Source organism: Danio aesculapii, chromosome 25 (assembly GCF_903798145.1).
Source record: "Danio aesculapii chromosome 25, fDanAes4.1, whole genome shotgun sequence".
NCBI lineage: Eukaryota > Metazoa > Chordata > Actinopteri > Cypriniformes > Danionidae > Danio > Danio aesculapii.
The window spans coordinates 13,476,711-13,501,876 of record NC_079459.1 but is presented as its reverse complement, the minus strand read 5'-3'; the positions used below and the strand labels follow the sequence as shown (position 1 = coordinate 13,501,876).

The 25,166-nt window shown below is 33.2% G+C and overlaps 1 protein-coding gene across 5 annotated transcripts in view; it reads right to left on the bottom strand.

Moving 5' to 3' along the window:
• The window catches only part of cadps2 (Ca++-dependent secretion activator 2), a 351,417-nt gene that overhangs the window by 98,394 nt on the left and 227,857 nt on the right, over positions 1-25,166 (bottom strand). For all 5 annotated transcript variants that reach the window (XM_056451362.1, XM_056451364.1, XM_056451365.1 and 2 more), the window contains exon 13: positions 20,243-20,430. In XM_056451362.1, the coding sequence (XP_056307337.1) occupies positions 20,243-20,430 (188 nt within the window). The remainder of the gene's footprint in view (positions 1-20,242; positions 20,431-25,166) is intronic.

Genomic DNA, 25,166 nt, shown 5'->3' with positions numbered 1-25,166 from the left:
TTACTGTTCACAGAGATACAAAGAAATGGTTTATTTCCTTAATATATATCCTTAACGTGTTGTAGTAAACCTTAAACATTTGAAATGTACAACTGCATAATTTCAATATAATAAACGTAATGTTTATTTTACAGTGTGGGAATGCACAGAGAATTGCTGTCTGTCAGAGGGATGACCAACCATGAGGACTTCTGCATTGTCTTAGAGGATAAGTCATGGCTAGCTTGGAAAATCTAGAATTGCTGAACTAGATTTATACAAATATTTCCCAAATTAAAATCACTTACAAAGAAACGTATATTAAAGTTTCGGACACAAATTCACTGCTACAACCTTTTAGGGAAATTTCACTGCATTGAATGATTGATTGTGTTGCTAATATTTTGAGATAAAGCTTTTATTCGGGTTTTAAATGTTATGCAATACACAAATTCTGTCAAATTTTGTCTAAAATGTGACTATTCCTACAAAAGAAAGTTGACAGAAAATTTTTTCCATGACATATATAAAGGAATTTTTATCAGAGATTAACATCGCTGTAAATTTTATATAGATTTGTTTAACATATTGTAACATTTTGTTATCAGTGTAACATGTAATAAAATGATATTTGGCCAAAATGTATTGTGTATGTATTTCATTATACATTATATATTTAACATTTTATGAATGAGTATTTTCATTAATAAATTTGAGTAAATGGTGATTTATTTGCATATATTATAAAAGCATATTCCACTAATAATATTAAAATCATCATCTATCACTTTAAAAATGTAGTAATTTTCACATGATTCATTCAAGTGGTTTTTGTTAAAAAATAAATATGAGTAAATGGTGGTGGATTTGCTTAAATTATAAAAGCACATTCTCCTAATAATATTAAAATCTTCATATATCACTCAAAAAATTTAGTAGTTTTCACATGATTCATTCAAGTGGTTTTTGCAAAAAAAAAAAAAAATCAAGTCTTGAAATTTATTTAAAAATAATACGTGCAATAGTGTTACCACAATTTTTTTTTTGTAAATAGCCCATATGATTTTTTACAGTGTAAGGTAAAACACTGCGGACAACACTGTGGACGTGGATCGTTTTCATTCTAAAATGCCATTTTAAAACTAAGACGTATAGTGTAAACGAGGTGTGTGTATTTTTTGCAAGAGGGTTGCTGCTGCAATGGGGGCAGGGCGAATGATCATGATTGTAATTATTAATTTACAGTAAATTATACAGTATCACTGGAAATTTTTACAGTATTACTAGCAGAATTAAAATTTTACAGTATTACTGCTCAACAGGATGCAATGTATTCCAGTGTAGTTCTGCTTCTGTGTGCATGAGATGGGAATTTGTCACGATCACCAGCGATCTTAACACCATACAATCGGTGGAAAACATTCACAAGCGCTAACGGACTACAAATCTGCCATTTTATGGACTACATCTCCATACATGCACTCTGCTCACACACACATGTTCCTGATCCTGACTGATTGCACAAACACCACCGGAGGATTGTCAAGGACTGATTATACACACTATTTAAGCATCACAGACACTCACTCTAGACGCTGAGTCTTGTCTACTGTTTGTGATACTACAACGCGTTTTCCTTTGTCTTGCTTGACCATGTTTTTGATCCTCGCCTCATTTATTTGTTTATTCCTGTTTGCTGCCTATCTTGTGACCATCTGCCAGTTATTTTGACTACGACTCTGCATTGCCCTTATACATCTGTTTGCCCCTGTGTTGACCATTGCTTGCCTGACCATTCTAATAAACCTGCATTTGGATCCGCACCCCTGTTGTTAGCGTCACATCCACTGTTACATGAATTATTTAGTCTTTTGTTTATTTTTATTTGAAAAACTTCTTTGAAAAAACAACAATGTATTTTTATTTATGAACAGGTAAACAGTATTTTAATATTTCTATCGTATTTTGATGCTCTCACCAGGTTCCCTCCAATATTGTTGGAAGTATATCCATTTCTGTTAGTTGTTTGCATTTATTGATTCAGTTGAATGCATAGTGAATGCACAGAGAATAAAGGCTCTTGGTTTGCACTTACTGGATAAAATTCTACCTGGCTCATAGGAAAATTCTCAATGAGTATCGCAGTTTAGTAATATACTGTACATATAATAATTGATTATTTTGATTTTTATTATTATTATATTATACATATACAACAATTTAGGCATCACAGTGGTGCAGTGGGTAGCACAATCGGCTCACAGCAAGAAGGTCCCTGGTTCAAGCCTACGCTGTGTCAGTCGGCATTTCTGTGTGGAGTTTGCATGTTCTCCCTGTGTTTGCGTGAGTTTCTTCCGGGTGCTCCGGTTTTCCCACAGTCCAAAGACATGCGCTATAGGTGAATTGAATAAGCTAAACTGGCCAGTCTACGTGTGTGAATGCAAAAGTGTATGGGTGTTTCCCAATGATGGGTTGCGGCCAGAAGGGCATCTGCTGTATAAATCATATGCTGGATAAGTTAGCGGTTCATTCCGCTGTGACGACCCCTGATTAATAAAGGGACTGAGTTGAAAAGAAAATTAATGAATGAATATACAGCAATTTACACAATAAAAAAATTATTTAAAATGGACTGAAACAACACAATTTTTAAGACTTTATTGGGACACCTTAATTTTTATGTTCAATCCACTTAAATTTGTTAAGTTAACCTAATCAATTTGTGTTAGGACAACATTAATGAATTGTGTTGAATCCTGAATTGTTTACAGCAGGGGTGCTCAACCCTGTTCCCGGAGATCCACCTTCCTACAGAGTTCAACCCTGATCAAACACACATGAACCAATTAATTAGGACCTGAACAGCACTTGATAATTACAGGCAGGTGTGTTTGATATGGGTTGCAACTGAAATCTGCAGAGAGGTAGAACTCCAGGAACAGGGTTGAGCACTCCTAGTTTACAGTGAATCTTTTATTTATTTTTTACATTTTTTATATACTCCAAGAATAATTAGTTTGTTTCCTTAAGAATGCAATTAACCCTCTTGCCTTAAAAGAGACAAGTTGACAGCTAAAAATGTAAGTCCCTTGTAACTTGTAACTGTTAAGTTGACTTAACATAATTTCTATAATTGTGCGCATAGTTAATTTATTTGATAATCTTTAGGCAACAAGTTCACTCCCTTTTGTCAACTAATTGCTTTTTCACAGTGTACTTACTGTACATAAACAAATCAACTACTCAGATACTAAATTGAAAAGGAGGACATGATATATTACTTTAGTCATATTTTATCAGGGTATCTGTACTTTTACACAAGTGTTTGATCTGTGTATTGGTCCACTACTGTGCACAGATATACCAAAATAAAATCTATATGCCAAAATTGACTCAGTGAAAGTAAACTCATGCGTAATGCACTACAGGTTTCAGTGTGAAACTCAGGATACAATGTTTCAGAATCTCAGAACAGGGTTTTTTTTTTTCCATTCAGCTACTATAAATAAAGCCATTCTGAGATGCTGCGAGCTGCACTTGTGTAAATGAACATACGATGCCAAGCTTCACTCTGAAACCATCAAAGTTTTTGCCAGCAAACATAACGCAAATGTAATGACTATCATATATTATTTTGCTATGATTTAATGATGACATGCACTAAAATGTCAAACAACATTTCATAATCCAAACAATCAAGTCAAATATATTTTCAATAAAATGACATATTAAAAGAAATTTGGAAGAGGTTCCAACCCTTTGTGAGGTTTTTTTTTTCATTTGAACACAAAAAAAGATAATTTAAAGAATGTTAGAATCCAGTAACCATTGACTTCCATACTGTTGTAGGAAAAACAAATACTGTGCAAATCAAGGGTCACTTATTATGTGTTTGACAGAAAAAAGACATAAAACTATAAAAGACGACAGAATTTTCAGTTTTGGTTGAAGGATCACACTGAAATAAAATTTGTATGCTGCTTTCATATTGAAATAAATATGTTGCTTTTGTGTGTGCTTTTACTCTTTCAAAATTCATAATAATTCATAATCCAAAATAAAAGCTTGATATGGTTTAACATTGCACTAAATAACTGTAAAATACAACTGTTTGTAGGACTCTTTCTATTTTAAAGTACAACAATATTGTTACAATTAAAAAGAATCACTATAAATTATTTAAGAATCACAACAAATCACAATTAAATCCAACCTCAATCACACTAATTATTATGTAATATTTTTATTGAATTGGTCAGAAATAATGAGATTTTTAAACCGTTTATTGTATTAACTGTTTATTAAATTATAAAACTCTATTAAATTATTATTTCTTTCCCAAAAACAGCCATTCAATCATCTGCTGAAATTTCCTGTATTTATCAATTGTAGAAAATCTAAATATAGTAATGTGCATTATCTTAAAGCAAAATATCAATAAAATTTTTTTAACTACGCTTGAGAGATTAGTCAATTTTTGAATTCTACATACAAAAGGCACCACAGGCAACCCCCCAATCCATCTACAAATATTACTTCTTTCCAAATACAGCCACATCTATACTTCCGGACATTTTCGACATAGTTTCGTCATCGAAGGCAGTGCTTTTTGTACAGATAATCTTGCTAACAACTGAACTAAACCCTTCCCTAGCAAATGTACAAGACAATTTATCGCAGTCCTGTAGCTTCACCCGCTTGGAATGTTATCACTCGACTAAATAGGCGTTGTCAGTGGTTATCAGCTGATAAATATGGGCCAGTACGGCTGGTAGGCTCAGAAGGCTATTATCATTCGTCCACATGGTTAATCAGCTATACTAATAGAGAAGACTCCAAATCCAGATCTGTTTTTACATTACTGTAATGGTTGGGTTTAGGTTTGGGGTATGGGTAAACATTAGTAAAATACAATTGATGGGAAATTTAATAAATAATATAAATAATTCTCGTGATTAATCAGCTATACTAATAGAGAAGACTCCAGATTCAGATCTGTTTTTTTTACGTTACTGTGACGGTTGATTTTAGGGTTGGGGTTGACGTTAATAAAATACAATTAATGGGAAATTTAATAAATAATATAAATAAGTTTTGTTAACTTCCAGCCGCAGCCATATATGATTTATAGCTGATTAACCATGTTGATTGAGAGCGCAAAAGGCCCCTATTTGCCCATATCTATCAGCTTATAACCACTGATAACGCCTATTCAATTGAGTGATAACATTCAAATCGGCTGGTATCTTTACCTTAATTTTGCATTGCTTTTATCTATTTTGCGGGGCTGAATTTTCACCAAACTCGAACCCGAGTGCTCAAGTACAACGCTGTATAAAGTGAGCTACCGAGCAAACTGACCACCCCAGAAAAGTTGTGCATATGGAGTTAAACATGTGAGGCAAGCTTACAGAATATTTAAAGCCTACGCCCCCCTTTGAATTTTTTTTTCTTTTAGAAATATTTCCCAAATGATATTTAACAGAGCAAGGAAATAAATTATTAGCCCCTTTAAGCTCTTTTTTTTCGATAGTCTGCAAATAAAACCATTATTATAGAATAACTTGCCTAATTACCCTAACCTGCCTAGTTAACCTTATTAACCTAGTTAAGCCTTTAAATGTCACTTTAAGCTGTTTAGAAATGTCTTGAAAAATGGCTAGTAAAATATTTTGTACTGTCATCATGGCAAAGATAAAATAAATCAGTTCTTAAAAAGAATTTATTAAAACTATTATGTTTAGAAATGTGTTGAAAAAGTCTCTTCGTTAAACAAAACTTGGGGGTGGGGAGTGAGCTAATAATTCAGGGAGGCTAATAATTTTGACTTCATTTGATTACAAATCATACACACAGTTAAGTTGTTTTTGTGGTTTTTATTTAGTGTTTTGCAAAGAACTGCACAAAAATAATCCTTTATTCGTCAATAATATGTCCCTGTAAATACCGTTAGTGTGAAAAGGAACAGAAACTGTTGTCTTCATACTGTCCGGAAGCCTTCATTTTACCTAGAAACTGCAGTCAAATGTATGTTGAAGTACGTTTTCGCGCATTCAGAAAAATATAGGCTCAAACATCTATTTTTGAGCACATGTTGAGAAATAGTACGATGTCTGCTTTTTGTTATAACTATGGCAATAAAAATTGATAAATAGGCATGACAGATAAAGTCTGTTTCCGATCATCAGTGTATTTCCGATAATCCCAATCACTGCACAATGGTTAATTATTTTCAAATAGACTGTAAAAATATCAGTTAATTAACAGTTTCCATAGTTTGTTTCCATATTTTGATTCACAAGTGTTTTCTGTTTATTTACGGTTGTGAATTGCATAATGGGATGTTTAGCTCTACTTAGTCAACTTTAGATGTTGAAAATTCAACTTTACAGTTTAACAAAGTGACTTTTATTGACATTTTAGTAGTTTGAACAACATTATGTATAAGAAATAGCATAAAGAGAAGTTAGTCTGTAAAATAGGAGAAAATGTACTGGCAGTTTATTACAAGATTTTTGTACCGTGAACACCAACCCAGACAATATATCACTTTAAACTATTAAAAATGTTCAATTTAGTCACCTTTTCAAACATTTTATGGTTAAAATAATTGTTGGAAGAAAGACTAAGGTCCCAAAATGGAATGTAAATGCATAAAAAAAAACATGAATCACAAAATATGTAAAACTGCTAATTTACTATTTTTTTTTTACATTGTACATCCATTCGAATCATCTGCTGAAATATTTTCTGATACCGCAGAACAAAGACAAATATCTAAATATCTAATATTGTAAAAGAATGCCAACTAAAAATGAAAACTGCATAACAGATGGGGTCTGTGTTTTTTTTTTTCTGATAACATCAAGGGACCCAACATGGCCAGAAGTGACGCTCCGAAGGGTGCCGTTCTGGATGTATGTCATGTTTACAGTGAGTAAGTGAGTGCGCGGACTGGTAAATACTCTTGTCACAGGGGGCAGCCAAGCATGATGGACAGGCGAGAGAGGGGTTTCGGAGGGAGACTGACAGGTGAGAAAGAGGTTAGCTTGTGATTACTGTCACACTCGTCGCTGTCAGTACATCCTCGGCACTTCATCTCTCACAGAAATCCACACCTGTCTGTTTGCTCTCGCGTACCTGCTTGTAAGACTCAAGCCTCGTCGAGCCCAGAGTCAATCTGTCAGTCAAACACAGGCAACACTGACTGAAATGTGCCATGAGGATGTTTGCACTGTCTGCAAGAAGCCTCTGTTAACACACACTTCACTGTCATCTAAAAAAAAAAAAAAAACAATGCTGGGAGGAATTTATGGAATTAATGGTTTAGCTATACAGGATTAATTACAACAGCTGTTTTCTCTACAGTAGGTAAAATCAAATTAACTGTCTTCATACTTAATGGCTGTTTGTTATATATATATTAGAGTTAGGTCACACTTTATTTTAAGGTATACAATTCAAGCAATTAACAAATTATTAACTAACACTTAATAAACTACTAATTAGTTGTTTATTTATAGTTAAGGTTGTAGGTGGTTTTAAGTATTGGGTAGGATTTGGAATGTAGAATGAGATTATGAGAATTATTAGCCGCCCTTTGAATTTTTCTTTCTTTTTAAAATATTTCCCAAATGATGTTTAACAAAGCAAGGAAATTTTTACAGTATTTCCGATAACATTTTTTTCTTCTGAAGAAAGTCTTATTTGTTTTATTTCGGCTAGAATAAAAGCACTTTTACATTTACAGTTTTACATTTACATATATAATTTTATTGTAAAAAACTAAAAAAAGCAAAAAACAAATTCACATTTAAATATTTTTAAAAGTATGTAAAGATAATCACCAAATATTACATACAGTGTTGGGGATAATGCATTACAAGTAACGTGAGTTACATAATAATATTACTTTTCTAAGTTACAGGTAAAGTAACGCCTTACTTTTAAATAATATGTAACCATTTTTGCTTTACTTTTTTGAAAATGTAACTTTTTAGTTTAATTAATTAGCTTTTAAAAAATAAATTGCAGAGTTAAAATTAAAGCAGTCACAATGGATCACGCAGTTATTGAGACAGTGTTCATTCATTTGAACGCATCGAAGAAAGGGAAAAGGGGGTTCTCTCAGTGGACAGTGATTTAACTTAAGACAAATAGTATAAAAGTAGCAATCACATTACTTTAAACTTTCAATAATCTGTATATACAGCCAATTTTGTGAAGCCCCAGAATGATATACTGTAAGATTTTTAGTTCTTTTTCATCTTATATTACACAATGAATATAATAGTGTCTGTCAGGTTAGTTTGTTTGTTGTGTTCCACATGGGTGGTAAGGAAGTTCATAGATACGATTATCCTAAAATATTATCTGTTGATGTGTTTTGTAAAGAAAATTGTGGATGTAGGTTATACAGTGCATTGTTAATTGCAGAACTGCTCTGTTAAAAAAGAAAGGAAAAAAAAGTTCCGAAAGAGATCAAGCCTCAGCCAGGTAATAAAAACTAATGCAAAAGTAACTTAAAACGCATTACTTACTATAAAAAGTATCTAAGTAACGCAACTAGTTACTTTTTTGGGGAGTAAATCAATATTGTAATGCATTACTTTCTAAAGTAACTTTCTCTAACACTGATTACATATACATTTAATAATATACTATAAAATATAATACATACATAATATTGCAAATTTACTACCAACACCTTTATAATTAATCATTCATATATATATATATATATACATAAATACATACATACATACATACATATATATTTTTATAATTTGATTATTACTTGAAATCCCTGAGAAAATGAACATCTAAAAACCAAGACTGCAGAAAAACTGTGCATTTTTGAAGATGTCACAAAGACAATAGCAAGCATCTGATATATTCTTCACAGGTTTCAAGCTTCACACTCACTGTGAGCAAGGCCACACTGCCGCTAGCTTTCTTCGAGTTATTGACTGATGTGATAGACCAGTTGAGTGGATGTTTTCTCATCTGAACAGAGTATTTGATGCTGTCTGGACCAGCTTTGAGGCTTCTGGGATCATTTTTTCAAGCTGTGAACACTTTAAAACTCCTTAAAGCTGCTCACATTAAATTAGAATTTTTACTTCTACTGTTGCTTTTGTGATTCATTAATACTGTAAAATAAAACTGTAAAAAAAATAGCACTGTAAAAAATGCTGGGTTCTGCACAATCAATTTGTGTTGGAACAACATGAAGGATTTAGGTAAACTTACTAGTTTTTACAAATCTAAGTGGATTGAAAATAAAACATTTATGTTGTCCTTCCAAAGAACTTAAGCACTCTGTTATTTCAGCTCATTTTGAATAAATAGTCTGAATAAACAGCAAATATAGTTTTTGTGCTGTTTCTTTATAATATATATATATATATATATATATATATATATATATATATATATATATATATATATATATATATATATATATATATATATTTAACTTGAAGGTTTAAAGTTTAACAGTATTGTAGAACCAGCATTGGTGAAATTTCAACTACACTGTTAAAGATTCTTACTGTCTACATTTATTTGTTGTTGAATCTAAAGATCCTTTATAGTCATTTCAACTGACTATAAAACTGACTCAAATTTCAAAGTCAAACTAACAAAAAATATTAACTTTAACTTTGTTTAACTGAAAGAAAATTAGTTGAAAGCTGATTAACTGATTAATATTAAAGTAACAAAAAGTTTGTCTTCATGACTTTTTGACATTTTTTTACAGTGTATGTCTGTCATTGAAATGTACATAACTTAATATACAATCCTCTGTTGTTAAAAATTGTGTAGATGACAGTAAGTAGTAGTTGGGTTTATGTATTGGTAAACTATGAGATCAATGAGGATCATTACTTAGCTCTAACTGTATTTATTATGGAGTGAAAGGATGCCAATAACCTTTATAAGACTCATCTGTTTATGCTATAGATTGATGTTAATTCCTCCTACTTTCAGATACGTTAACCCAATATAACAGCAAATTAAGTTACTTTGGTGGCATAAAGAGTGTGTGTGTGTGTGTGTGTGTGTGTGTGTGTGTGTGTGTGTGTGTGTGTGTGTGTGTGTGTGAGCATTAGACACTAACATAAAATGTGAGAGAATCAGAGCTCATTAATATTCTCAGCCATTTTAAATATAGTCAAAACCAACCATATCATATCAGGGCCATATCATAGGGTTGGAAATGGACATGTAAAATCATTTCAGGAGAATGTATGCACTTACCTAAGACACATACCTTCTTTTGGGGAACAATTATAAATTTAATCAATGCAATAAATGACACCAGCAACTAATAGAAAAGCACAATACTGACTCACTGGAAGACTTATAGTACCATTCCATCGATGCCATATTCATATTGAATGATTTTTATCTTCTTAAACAACACAAAAATGTGTCAGCATAACATTAAATATAAATTATAAAATGGTAAGGATGCACTGACTTTTTGGCTGCTGAACATTATTGGCTAAAATTGAAAATTTTGGTTTACATCTTAAAAAGAAAACCGTCAAAGCAAAATTTTATATATATATACACACACACACACACTTTTCAAAACTTTTGTGAATTAATGATGTACGGTTGCATGGCGGCCAGACTTTTATTATGTGGACATTTCCACACCCCTGAACATGATATGTAACAAAACTAAGGGCTTTTTTTTTTAACGATCAAGGTGCAAAGTCTAAAATACATGGCGCAAAAGCATTAAGGGCGTGTCCGAATCCACATTTGCTATTTTAAGGACAGGGTTGTGCTTATTCTTTTAATGAGTTATTGGTGTGTTTTGAGCATAACATGCATTAAACCAATTAGAGTCTCATCTCCCATTCCCTTTAAGAGACAGTTGAATTGTGCCATGGCGCACTTGCTATTTACATGGCGGACTTTGTAAGTGGAAAAACTGAACGCTTTACTAGCAAGAAAACAGTTGAATAGACTATCTGCAGCGAGGATAAAGAACAAGCCTCCTCCATTCAGCCTCTTCACTTTCTCTTTACTTTACTATTACTCTTCACTTTACTCCTTTACTTTTGTGGATTAGGGAACATGTTGTACGCACTCGGCTAAAGACATCCATCAGCCTACACTTTTAATTTCGCTTGTTAAACAAAAATATTTGTTAAAAAAATGTCTAAATTCATTCTAGTTTCCAGCAAATGAATAAATGAACAATAATAACGAAGTGTGGTCAAAAAATTGACTTATATCCAAACACACGTCCTATTCTTGGTGAGTGGCGCAGCCTATTTTAATTCCTCAAAATAGCAACATGCCAACAATGTGCCTTAACACACCTCCTTTTTAGACCTGAACACCCATGAGTCCACAAAGTGGTGCAAATAAATTTTCTATTTAAAAAATGGTGGCAAAACGTGGAAATTAGGGTTGCATTGGTCTGACAATAGCAACAAATCGTGCCAAACACGTCTTGCGCCTTATTGCGCCAGGTGTATGCGCCAGTGGCAGTTCTAGACCGAGTAACTCGGGGGGCCGGGCAGGGGCCACTTGTACTTTCAGGGGGCACACTTTAACATCGCAAACTACTTAAACAATTATTCGAAGTAATTTTTTTATGCATCACTCTGCAGTCTTCATTCATTCATTCTCTTTTCGGCTTAGTTCCTTTATTAATCTGAGGTCGCCACCGCGGAATGAACCACCAACTTATCCAGCATATGTTTTTACGCAGCGGATGCCCTTCCAGCTGCAACCCATCACTGGGAAACACACACACACTCACACACGTATACTACGGACAATTTAGTTTACCCAATTCAACTGTACCACATGCTTTTGGACTCATGGGGGAAACCAGAGCACCTGGAGGAAACCCACGCCAACACGGGGAGAACATGCAAACTCCACACAGAAATGCCAACTGACCCAGCCGAGGCTCGACCAGCAACCTTCTTGCTGTGAGGCGATTGTGCTACCCACTGCGCCACTATGCATGTTAATTTATTCGACAAGTAACTTTGTATTGTAGGATAACACACTTCTAACTTTCAAGTACATCAAGGCACATTTTTACACCTGTAAACTTTAACAGATACAGCTGAAGTCTATTTTTTTGCCCTCCGATTAATTTAAAATAATGCCAAGTGATCTAAATCAAACCAAGGAGATTTTCACAGTATTTCCCATAAAACACATATAATTCTTCTGGAGTCATAATAAGTCTTATTACTTTCAGTATATTTCTTGAATTTATTTCCGTAAAAAAAACTATTTTAAGTCAGTGTATAGAATACTTAAAGGGGCTTTGTCTCCATACAACTATGAAGGCAAATGAAGGCAAAACTATATGACTTTTACATAAGCGTGACTGAAAACTAAATTTGATTAACGTGTTACATCTGTTCTCCGGCACTTGCCGACTGTTTGTAAGTTCAAGAATGTGACTATGTCAATCTCTATTGAAAACAGAAGTGTAATATAATGAACAGTGGACATTTTGATAGTGTTTCACAACATGAACATGACTGAAGTTGAATCTTTTTTATTACATGTGTCAATTTGGGGGTTAACCTCTGAGGAATGCAGGGAATTGATGCGCAGCACCGTCACTGACAGAGAGAGCGAGAGCACCCGAAAGCAGAGAGAGCAAGTGCGCGCGACACCAACAGCACGGGAGAGAGGCCTCAGTCATATCTCCGCAATCTGCCACCGATGGCTGATCTCACTTCTCCGTGGCGTTTTGACACAAAAATCCGAAAAAAATTTAGGAGGGCCAGAGGGGGGCCAGGCTTGTTGACACAGGGGCACCGGCTCCAACAGAAACAATGGTGCTGCCTTCGTTACTGCAGTAAACAAAGCAGTGTGACGTCAAATATAGCAGGATTTTATCAATTTCATAAATTACACATCATCCCAAAATTTCTAACTTTAGCATACAACTATAATTCTAAAACTGTAAAAATAAGCATTACGCAAAATTGAATACCTTGTAACAGCATTTAAGATTTTTTGAGGGCCTTGAATTTCTCAAAATTGATTTATCAACTTTTAATACTTTTTAAGACCCCGCGGACACCCTGTTAAATTACAGAAATTTCCTTAAAGTTAAATTTACAGTAAATTTTTGTGATTTAACATCTGTTATTTCATGGTAAATTTCTGTATTTTTTGACGTTTTTCTTTCCTCGCTTCCTAGCCGCCGAAAAAACAAACAAATCGTAAAATATATATATTTTTTTTTACAGGGTTTTTCATACATTTTAAGAACTTATTCCAAATCTTAGATTTCAAATAGTTTCTTGATTATTGTTGTTTCTTTTTATTTTCTTTTTTTCCACTAAAACAGAACAATTCGACAATATATCAGAATTAACCAAAAGATATGAAGGCTGTTGAAAGTAGCATTCTTATAAACATGAAGATATAATTCTGTAGCCCTAATTGATTTTAATTTGTAATTCTGCAGGTCTCTTAAGTGGGTCAACAGCCAACCGATCCGCTGTAAAGATAATAAAAAAAGCTGATGCGCTTGCAGATGACAGAACATAGAGTGGTGTGTCTTAATGTGCAGTTTATTTTGATGACAGATATTACTCTAACAGTATGCCCTCGTAGAGAACACATGAAGCAAGGGTTGACACAATAATAACATTCCAACACCGAAATAAGAGAGCTTTTTTCTTCTTCAGTTTTTCCTATCAGTTAGATGTGCATGGAGGTTGTGTTCACTAGCAACAGCAGGCTTTCATGCCACTTCTTTTCACAAGTATAAAAAAGCTGAATAATATTTTATTACAACTTAAAATAAGTCTTTATGCCATTATAATGATTATAAAGAAGATTATGACTTGTTTTTTCAGAGCAGTGCTCAAAAACTTATGTAACCTGTATCCAGATTCAACATAAATAAAAGACTTGTTATTTTTATTCTTCAAGTACAAAATTATGTTTCAATGTCTATACATTTGTGCATTAAGCACAGAACTTAAGAAGTTGTCAAATGCTATTCAACATGTTCTGTACAGTAGGACCGCAGAATGAAACCATAACAACATACACCATTTGTTTAAAAGAATGAAAGGTATGTGTCTTTAAAAAAGCTTTACGTGAACATTTCGCCAAGACATACTGTAGTATAGCCAGTAACTTGTAAGACATATATTCCAGAAATAAAATCACACAATATTGTAAAAGAATTAAAGAACAGCTGTTCACAGAAATGCATCAGTTTTTCCATCAGATTCCACTTACCGGTTTATGTATGCAGTACTATATATACATACATACATATATATATATATATATAAAACACATATATATATATATATATATATATATATATATATATATATATATATATATATATATATATATATATATAAGCTGTTCAGGAGTACCTTTTTTACCGGCAGGTGGGAGTGGGACTGTTGTCACACAGCAAGTGTTAAAAAAATTCCCGCCACTCGTCATTCATTCATTATTTTGAGATGCTAAAGTTGATGAGGTAATAATACAACAGCAAAATTGAATATTTCTAACTACAAATACATGCAAATTATTCAGAAAAATGTCAATTGTGTTAGCTTTCTGGATATGATATAGATATCTAGACATATTTATCTAGATATGATAAAGCCAGTCACATCTTTTTCAGTAATAGTTACATCACAGTGAGTTTGTGCATCTAGCTTATTATTTTATAGCTATATTCTACTGTAACATGCTATGTAAGTTAGCATCGGATTATAAATCGACTTTATTCTTATGAAAATACCTAAGATGCCTGGAAGAACATTTATAGGCTATTTATTGTCGCAGTCATGTAAATGACCCTAGCAACGCCCTTGCTGAGAACTATGTATTTTTTTCATTCCATCTTTAAAAACAAACAAATAAACAAACAACCCCCCAAAAAACACACATTTGAAAAATCTATTTGTTTTCTTGGCATATTCAAATAAGTGTTGGCTGTGTTATATTCAAAAGACTTAGATTTGCTGGTGCATTTAAGTATTGAAACTACCAGGGGACTTTTGTCCCAAATATACAGCTTGTCAGAGGTCATTTGGTGTAACAGGTTTAAAAAGTTTTTTTGAAAATCACATATACATACATATACATATTTATCTCTCTCTCTCTCTCTCTCTCTCTCTCTCTCTCTCTCTCTCTCTCTCTCTCTCTCTCTCTCTCTCTCTATATATATATATATATATATATATATATATATATAAATATATATACACACATATATATATATATATATATTTATATATATATATATATATATATATATATATATATATATATATATATATATATATATATATATATATATATATATATATATATATATATATATATATACAGTTGAAGTCAGAATTATTAGCCCCCCTGAATTATTTGCCACCCTGTTTATTTTTTTCAATAATTTCTGTTTAATGTAGAGAAGATTTTTTCAACACATTTCTAAACATAATAGTTTTAATAACTCATCTCTAATAACTGATTTCTTTTATCTTTTTCATAATGACAGTAAATAATATTTTACTAGATATTTTTCAAGACACTTCTCTACAGCTTAAAGTGACATTGAAAGGCTTAACTAGGTTAATAAGGTTAACCAGGCAGGTTAGGGTAGTTAGGCAAGTTATTGTAAAAATCTGTTTGTTCTGTAGACTATCAAAAAAAAAATAGCTTAAAGGGGCTAATAATTTTGTCCCTAAAATAGTTTAAAAAAAAATAAAAACTGCTTTTATTCTAGCCGAAAGACTTTCTTCAGAAGAAAAAAATATTATCAGACATACAGTACTGTGAATATTTCCTTGCTCTGGTAAACATAATTTGGGAAATATTTCAAAAGGGGTTTAATAATTCTGATTTCAAGTGTGCATATATATATATATATATATATATATATATATATATATATATATATATATATATATATATGTCTAGTTCTACATGCCTGACAAACTATATATTTATAATCATAATGTACACCAAACTGCTGGGTAAAATTTTTGGAACTTAATTTATAGCCCGATTTTAACCCATAAATAAGGGTGATAATATTCAACAGTGTGCATATTTGCAATTTTTTTTTATTGCTGAGTATTAACCCCTATAGAATCTCCATAATTACTCTCTATATGCTGCGCGGCTCAACTGCCATTATTTAAACACCAACCCCCCATTAAAAAAAAAGCTACTCATGCCAATTTTCCTCATTTGTAACTGGTGATTAGCTAGAGAGGCTAATCATTACTGTTCCTAATTGACTAAATGAGCCATCAAAGAGAGAGAGCACATCCGTGTGTATTTAACGTCTAATAAGTCAATTGATGGGTGATTCGAGGTAAGTGGAAAACCAACAGCTTTCAGTACGTTGAAAAAAACACAAAGGACTTCGCCAGCAAGTGGACAAGAGACACTGCTCATACCCCAAGCCGCTTTTAGTCCTCTTGCAGCTAAAACAAGCCGACTGCAGTCCTTAAGTAATGTCAAACCATCAATAATTTGCACAATCAATTACGGAAAACAAGTCTGCTATATGAAATTCTGATCCTTGGAGGCTTATGAAAGAAAAAAATTATTAAAAGCAGCACAAACGGAGTCCGTAATTATGCTTTAATTGCTTTGCGTTTTGAGATAATGGGGAGCCATTAATTAATTTGCCAAGCAGACGCTCACAGTCTTTCTTTGAGTGATGTTGGAACATGGCAGCCGCGTTGAGCACATCCCGCGTGATTAAAGAATTTCTTCTGTCTTGTCGTTGCTTTTGTATTCCTGTCCATTATGTGTGGATAAAAGCCATTCTGAAGTGTTTTTTTTGTATGATCTATCAAACATGTGGGACTTCACGTTTGTCCAACACAAATAAAATCCTTGATTTCAATCACTTAAGATGTGAGAATTCAAAATGCACAACCTCAAGGGAAAGCAAATGTTCCTCGCTGTCAGAAAGAGCTGCGGTGGCATTGTTAAAAGGGCTGGCTTTAGGAAAATGATCATTATCTTTGAAAGTAATCAGCTGCTTTGATTTTTTTTTCTCTCATAATAACATATATTATGAAATGTCACCCTAATAAAATGTATATCCTCATTTATAAATGATATACTATTTAAAATCCCAACTGAAATATTGTTTCTCTGGATTGGATATCAATAGAAAATATTATGAGTAAAATTGATTAGTGTTTTATTGTATAAACTACTATTGGTGTTCAACATTTAGTTAGAATATTATTATATAAAGCATTTTCTTGCAGTAAATGTCAATAGGTCAATATAAAATATTCAAACTTTCAGACCATGACTACATGTACTAGGGTAAAAACATGTACAGTACATTCATATATAATTATGTAAAATGTTCATATAAACATATTTTTTCCTCATAATTATTTTAATAATACTTTCAAATATTCCTCGCTGTCAAAAAGAGCTGTGGTGGCATTGTTAAAAAGGCTAGCTTTAGGAAAATGTTCATTCTCTTTGAAAGTAATCAGTGCTTTGATTTTTTTCTCTCTTAATAACAGATATTATGAAATGTCAACCTAATAAAATGTATATCCTCATTTATAAATGATATACTATTTAAATTCCCAATTGAAATGTTGTTTCTCTGAATAGGTTATCAATACAAAATATTATGAGTAAAAAATGTATTTGTGTTTAATTTTATAAACTACTATATATAGTATTCAAGATTTCTACAGTAATTAGAATATAATTATTTAAAGCATTATATTGTAGCAAATGTCAATAGGTCAATATAAAATAATTACTCTTTCAGACCTTGACTACATGTACTGGGGTAAAAAAATGTACAGTATATTCATTTATAACTATTTAAAATGTTTATCATAATTAACATATTTTTTTCTCATTTTTCATCAAAAATATTTGAATAATACTTTCAAATAATGTTTAGAGGAGCCAATTGCACAATATTTGCTTTTAATAAAACTACATAGTACTCTTCCCAATCAAATATGTTATACAATTAGGCATGGGATGATAACCCGTTTCAAGGTTTACCGCGGTTTGGAAAAGTCAAGGTTTTAATACCTCTGAAATGTTCTGTTATACCAGTGGTTCTCAAACTGGGGGTCGCGACCCCTGCGGGGGTCACAGAATAATTTCAAGGGGTCGCGAGAGTGATTTAAAAATTGTGTAATTTTCTGTGATTTTAATATATATTTTTCAGTATTACAAGTGAAAGCTAATATTTTCAGATTTTTTAAAGATATCACTGATGAAGTCATAAAGTATTTAGAACACATTCAGGCAGAATGCATCTTTGCACTTAAAACGCACCGCTCAGGAACAGTTTAAAACTGTTGTCATGTCAACTTGCTGCAGTAAACAAAGCCGGCAACGCTTGTCCCGCCTTCGCGCTCTTCTTATTGGCCCACTGCGCTAGACTGAATCATTCAGTCAACGCCTTCTGCCTTCAGATGACAGGAGATACAACCGCGAAAATGTAACGCGCTGAAGATGAGAGAATGAAAACAACACTGACAGATTTAGTTTTAGAAACCAGCTAAAGCTACAAATAATGGCACATTTGATTACTGATCACGTGGTGAATGTTAATCCACCATCTACACTTTTCCAAGAGTGGATAAAAGACTTCCATTGGCTTCAAGTCTGCTATGAAAATAACTAAAGCGTTCCTGTAAAGTCTGTGGGACGGAACTTTCAGGTAACAGTTTGCCACATCTACACATTTTAAGGACGATAGGTTCTGTTTAATTCTTTATTTAATGGCCAGACGCTGTCAGCCATGTAAGTGGCAGCTATATGTAAAATTTAACACCACATACACCATCACAAAAGGGCTTGCACTGACCAAGATTAAACTAATATTGCAGCTCATGAAAAGACCGGTATTGCTATTAAAATGATGTATACAAATAATAAGGTATATGTCAAAAGCATCTGTGCAATATCAGACACCATCTGTGAGAACACAGTACAGTTAACGTATTGTTAACAGATTCATTAATGAATTCATGTCAAGCAGTGTGTGCAGGGCCGGTGAGCGGTTCGTCCGTGTATCTTTTGATCACTCAATTATGCTATAAAAATGTGTTTTCTTGTGATAATGGGATTTCATTGAGACATATTTTCCTCACGCATGCATATATATTTTTTGCTTGTTAGTTTTGATTAGTGTTGATTTCAAATGCAATAAATCTGTTTATAAAACTTAAAATAAGTTATTTTTATTTGGATATGTTTTGGTAGTGGGGGGTTGCGAGTTCTTGACGATCTTACATTGGGGCTCGCTGGCTTAAAAGTTTGAGAACCACTGTGTTATACCATTCCCAAAGTATATGTAACATTTTTTTATATATTTTGTATGTGTTGTAAAGAAAGCTGTGTTTTTGAAACTAATAAAGAGAGCAGAAACCAATGATTTATTTTAACTATTTAGTCTGACATGTTTACTGTTCCAAAATAATAAATATATTATGTTTCATAAAATAGATATATTGTGGTTTCTTTTACCCAGACAATTTAAAAAGAACTTATTTTAGTGCAATAGTCACAATATCGTTATACTGTAAAACTGGTATTTTTATCCAAGGTTATCTTACTGTCAGAAACCGGCCCATGACTATACACACTTAAATATGTTAACATGTATGTATCACATAAACATCAATTTGAGCTTTATTTTTGACCCTTAGTTTGCTTTTATAATTGTTTTAATAAAATAAAATTTAATTAAATTAAATAAAAAGCTATAAAATAATGGATTTTTCATAGTAAAAAATGTTTGTTTTTTGGAAAATATGATTTTGATATTTAATATGTTTAAAATAACAGGTTATTTATTTAAAAAAATACAGTGCAAGATTTATCAATATAATCATTAGCTCTTATTTTGATTAGCAGTCATTCTCATGTGCAGAGCTTAATAAGCAAGTGTTGTTGTTACAGCGAATATGAAAACTGAAAAAAAGTAAACTGAAATCCAAAGCACATACAAAAGTTTCATACTTCAATATCTCAAGTGAGAAGAAATCAATTTTCCTAAGCCAAATAACATATTTACCCACACAATATACAGCCTTCCTGTAGCTCATATAAACAGAGCATTGTCAAGGTCAATGGTTCTATTTCCAGGCAATGCATTCATTCATTCATTCATTCATTCATTCATTCATAAATAAATAAATATTTAAAAACGTAGCCAAAACCAACACTTTTCATGAAAAGTCAAATATATTTAAAGATATTGTAATACCTGTTTCCGTGGACGTGTGAGGCACAGAAGGCATAACTATAATGTAGGAGCGTGGGATCCACCAGGGCGTTGTTATCCGAGAAATCCATCAGGTCTTTCAGGTAGCAGAGGTGACGATGGCAGCCCCGCACCCCATATCTAGCACAATACTCATCCAAAACAAACACCTGGCCTGGGCTGAACCAACCCTGCAAAAATAAACATGTGTCTCAATCAAATCAAATATAATATAATATAATATAATATAATATAATATAATATAATATAATATAATATAATATAATATAATATAATATAATATAATATAATATAATATAATATGTGACGCAGTGGCGCAGTAGGTAGTGCTCCGGTTTCCCCCACAATCCAAAAACACATGTGGTACAGGTGAATTGGGTAGGCTAAATTGTCTGTAGTGTACGAGTGTGTATGGATGCTTCCCAGAGATGGGGACTAAGCCGAAAAAGAAAATGAATGAATGATAATATAATATAATATAATATAATATAATATAATATAATATAATATAATATAATATAATATAATATAATATAATATAATATAATAATATAATTAGTGCTGAGTGACACGGTGGTTAAGCGGTTAAGGTGGTTAATACTGTCACCTCAAAGCAAGAATGCTGCTGGTTCGAGGCAGGTTTCCCCTACAGTCGATTGAAGTCAGAATTATTAGCCCACCTTTGCATTTATTTAAAAAAATATATATATATATATATATATATATATATATACACAACAGTTCTGTCTGGTTCCCGAATCTGATTGGCTGATAGCCGTGAGATATGTAAGTAATATCAGCACCCATACAGCCTCTTTACCCTTTGTGTATTACATACAGCCAGCAACAAGCAGAGACACTACAGTTTGAGAAATATTACTGCTGTTAGACAACAAAATGTACTTGAGGCTTTTTAGACGAGAATGTAGTTGTTTAGATTGCAACTATGCAGTTTATTTGTAAGAATAGTGTCTATTTTAAAATATTTACAATTTCTGAGAGACAGCTCGTCGACGTCCATTAACCTGCCATAGTGTTGTAGACCAAAGACGATTGATGTTTTCTATCCACAAGATGGCGACAGAACCGCATAATAACCCCTAACGCTTAGAAGCTTATAACGGTCTGATTTCTAACTACAGCAGATCAAATCAATATTAAACTGGTTAAGCATACCTGCCAACATTCCCGTTTTTCCTGGGAGTATCACGTATTTCAGACCAATCTCCCGCAACCATCCCGTTTTTTATTTCTTCAATTTCACCCACCTCCCTCTTTGGTAAAGTGTGCAAACACCCCCGGATTTCCAACTTTGGTACAGTACCCGATCGCAGCGGCCGCCCAAAACCCGCTGCATCCTATCCCGGTTATCTCAACAGTGTTATTCACTATTCAAAGACCTCACCCCCGAACACTGCCTCCCCCAGGTCTCTCGGATTTTCATAGACATGTTGGCAGGTTAGATGATCTCTCACTTTTGTATGTTGTAGTACTGTATTTATACTGATTTACTCGCACACCAGGAATGAGTGTTATGTTGGCATACAGACAGAAGCAAAGTCTGCACGTGTTTAGCGTTTTTCCTTATCGCAAACACAACAGCAGTCTGGTTGTGATTGCGCGACTTTTTTCGGGGTTAATTATTGTGATATCCCGATTGCAACAGAGAAATACTGTAGATTGTAACACTGTAAGAAGATATTTCTGTAGATGGGTGGCATTTCATGTCACATTCAGCCTTATAATCTTAAAGTGTGAGCAAAATCAGCTGTTTTGTCATCACTTTACGCTTTACGCTTTTATGCTATAGAGAGTCATTCAAACACTAGCTCTAAAGTGACGTTGGTGAATTAGTAACGACTTCTGCTGTTTTGACTTCTGCGGAAGAAATTAGTTCCAAAAAAAAAGGGATTTTTAGACTGTCAGAGTTAGATTTTGTTATTTATATACACGATTTTGCCGTTCTAACTGTTGTATAAACGCAATATCACACTCGTAGCAGTGCGATATAGCTGTATATCAGCACTGGTGGGACACTAAGGCACTCGGCACAGCCTTGTGCCAACGCACACCTCATATATATATATATATATATATATATATATATATATATATATATATATATATAAATATAAATTAGGTGGCAAGAACGGCATCTATTGTGTAAAACTTATGCAAGAGTAGTTGGTGGATCATCCCGCTGTGGTGATCTCTGAAAAATCTATGAATAAACAAATAATACATATTACTTAAACAATGCAAGCTAAAATATGCAAATTTTCATGGCTGTATGTATTTTAGTGTGTCTGATTTGATCACTTTTTTCATACTCACTAAAAAACCCAACAACTTTACTTGGAGTACAATTTTACTCACGTTTACTTAAGATTGTGAATATGTCACGCATTAAATGCTTAAACACACACATGATCTGTATCTGAAATACAACAAATACAATAAGTTTCAACTTGCAACAACGAATTAAAAAGTTTTAACACAGATGACCCCAGCAGGACTAAAAGGGTATCACTTAATAAAGGCATGAAGCATACAGATGTTCTAAATCTGAGGGCGAAAAACATCAAGCGCCACAGTAAACAGCAAAGAAAAAGTTTTTAAAATGCCTCTGCCTTAGTACTGACCCATGTGTGACCTCCACAAAGTCACGAGACTCACAGAGCGCACCTAGTTTTTCTTCAGCAACACTGCTACACTAATTGAACATGAAGTGTCTAATTTCAGCACGTATCTCATTTCACGCCAAGACACACACACACACACACACACACACACACACACACACACACACACACACACACACACACACACAGAGAACCGCAGCATGCGAGACAAGCTTTTCCAAAAAATATTGTTAAAAACACCCTGTCTATTTCCAACGTTTAAACAAACGGGTGCAAGGTTAAGTGCAAACAATTAATTCATAGGCAGAAAAGTCACACATAATGCGGGCGGGTGGAGATCGCCGTGAGGCTCCTGTTGCATTCATTAGCTCATTCATCCCTCACATAATAACTAAATTAGGCATGAATCTTACAAACTTAATTAAGACGCCTTCTCTGAAGGAACGTTAGCAAATTAACACTTTGAGGGGGCTGCTCGCCCACGACGGTGCGGAGGGCTGCGAATCAGGAGAACTGCGATGTGTCTCAGACGTTCGCAGGAGACTACTAGTCACGAGGGACCGCCACGCACGCAGTCAAGAAACCGAGACCCTTCGACCTTCAAAGACAGAACGCTTCATTAAAGTCCAACGACACACGATTGGAACAAAGATGATACGTGGTGTATTTTGAGATTTGTGCACTTGATAGCTCAGTTTCTCAGTTCACTCATATGCGCTCTGTCCTTCAATGTTTCTTCATCAAAAGGTTTGTCTGACCTACACAAACCTGCTCTATTGGTATTTACATTACTCTAAATGGCGGTTAAGTGCTTACATTGCAGCCAGATGCTTTTCAAGCCATTTAGTATTTACAGATAGAAGATGAATGTGTTACACAAAGAGCATTCAACCTTGCAGTCTCTTCAAATGCAAGTTTCTCACAGTCACATGGAGGTGTTCAAAAAGAACGCGACTTTTAGGGCTTTTGGGAGTTACTCACAAGTTGTCATTATAGACCATCTACTAAAGAAAACATCAGTAGAGATTTCTAGCCATTTCTAAAATGTATCATCAGAAGCTGATCTTTTTTTTCAAGAACTCCATGTTGTGACACATGCATTGTATATCTACAAAAGAATTGATGAAAAAATCTAATTGCTGGAAATATTTCTTGAAGAATCTCTGTTACACTGAATTAACCATGGACTACTGAAGTCAAAAGACCAAAAGAGGGCTATCTTGTAAAACTACTTGAGAAAAAAAGAAGATTTTGCATGTAACAAAACCACTAAACTCATATATGACAATGTGTGGCAAAACAAAGCGAAACAAAACAAAAAACAAATGAAGTAATTCGACTGTCATATGGACAATATGCAACATAATATTATTTAGTAGTAGTAGTAGTAGTCGTTTTACAAGAAAACACTATTTTAGTCATTCAAGTTCAGTAATTCATGGTTAATTCAGTGTATTAGAAATTATTCAAGAAATACTTTCAGTAATTACATTTTTCAACCTTTTTTGTAGCGCTACTGCGTAGTAAAAAAAACAAAACTAAACTAAACAAAAAAAACAAACAAACCAAATTGTAAAACAAATCAAACCGAAACAAAACAAAAGGCTAAACAAAACAAAACGTAAAGCAAAACAAAGCAAAGCAAAGCAAAACAAAACACAAATAAAGTATTTTGACTGTCATATGGAAAATATGCAACATTAAATATTAATTCAAGTAGTTTTACAAGAACACACTATTTTAGTCATTCAACTTCAGTAATTCATGGTTAATTCAGTGTGTTAGAGATTCTTGAAGAAATTCCAGTAATTAAAATTTTCAACCTTTTTTTGTAGTGCTACTGTATAGCAACAAAACAAAACAAAACAGAAGAATTTTTGCACATCTTTTCTATCGAATAAAAGTTTATCCTACTCAGTTATGCGCGTGTTGTTATGCGTATTTTTTTTATGCGTAGTTATGTGCATCATGACATTTCCATCAATCGTTTTTATGCGCATCTGAGCAAAATGAGCATAAAAATAGGTGGGTGGAAGGCTAAGTCAAGAAATACAGCTTCGTCTTTAAAAAAAAAAGGGGAGGAAACCAACAGAAACTCAGAGTTTAGAGAATAAAACCTGCTCCTGACCAAGTTAGGTTCACAGAGTAAGTTACCACAGTAACTGACTCTGAGGAAAAGTTACCTCTATTTCGGAAACAGGCTTAACTTACCCTGCTTTCTCGAGTTTAACAAACCTGCCATTTTGGAAAACACAGAGTTTCTC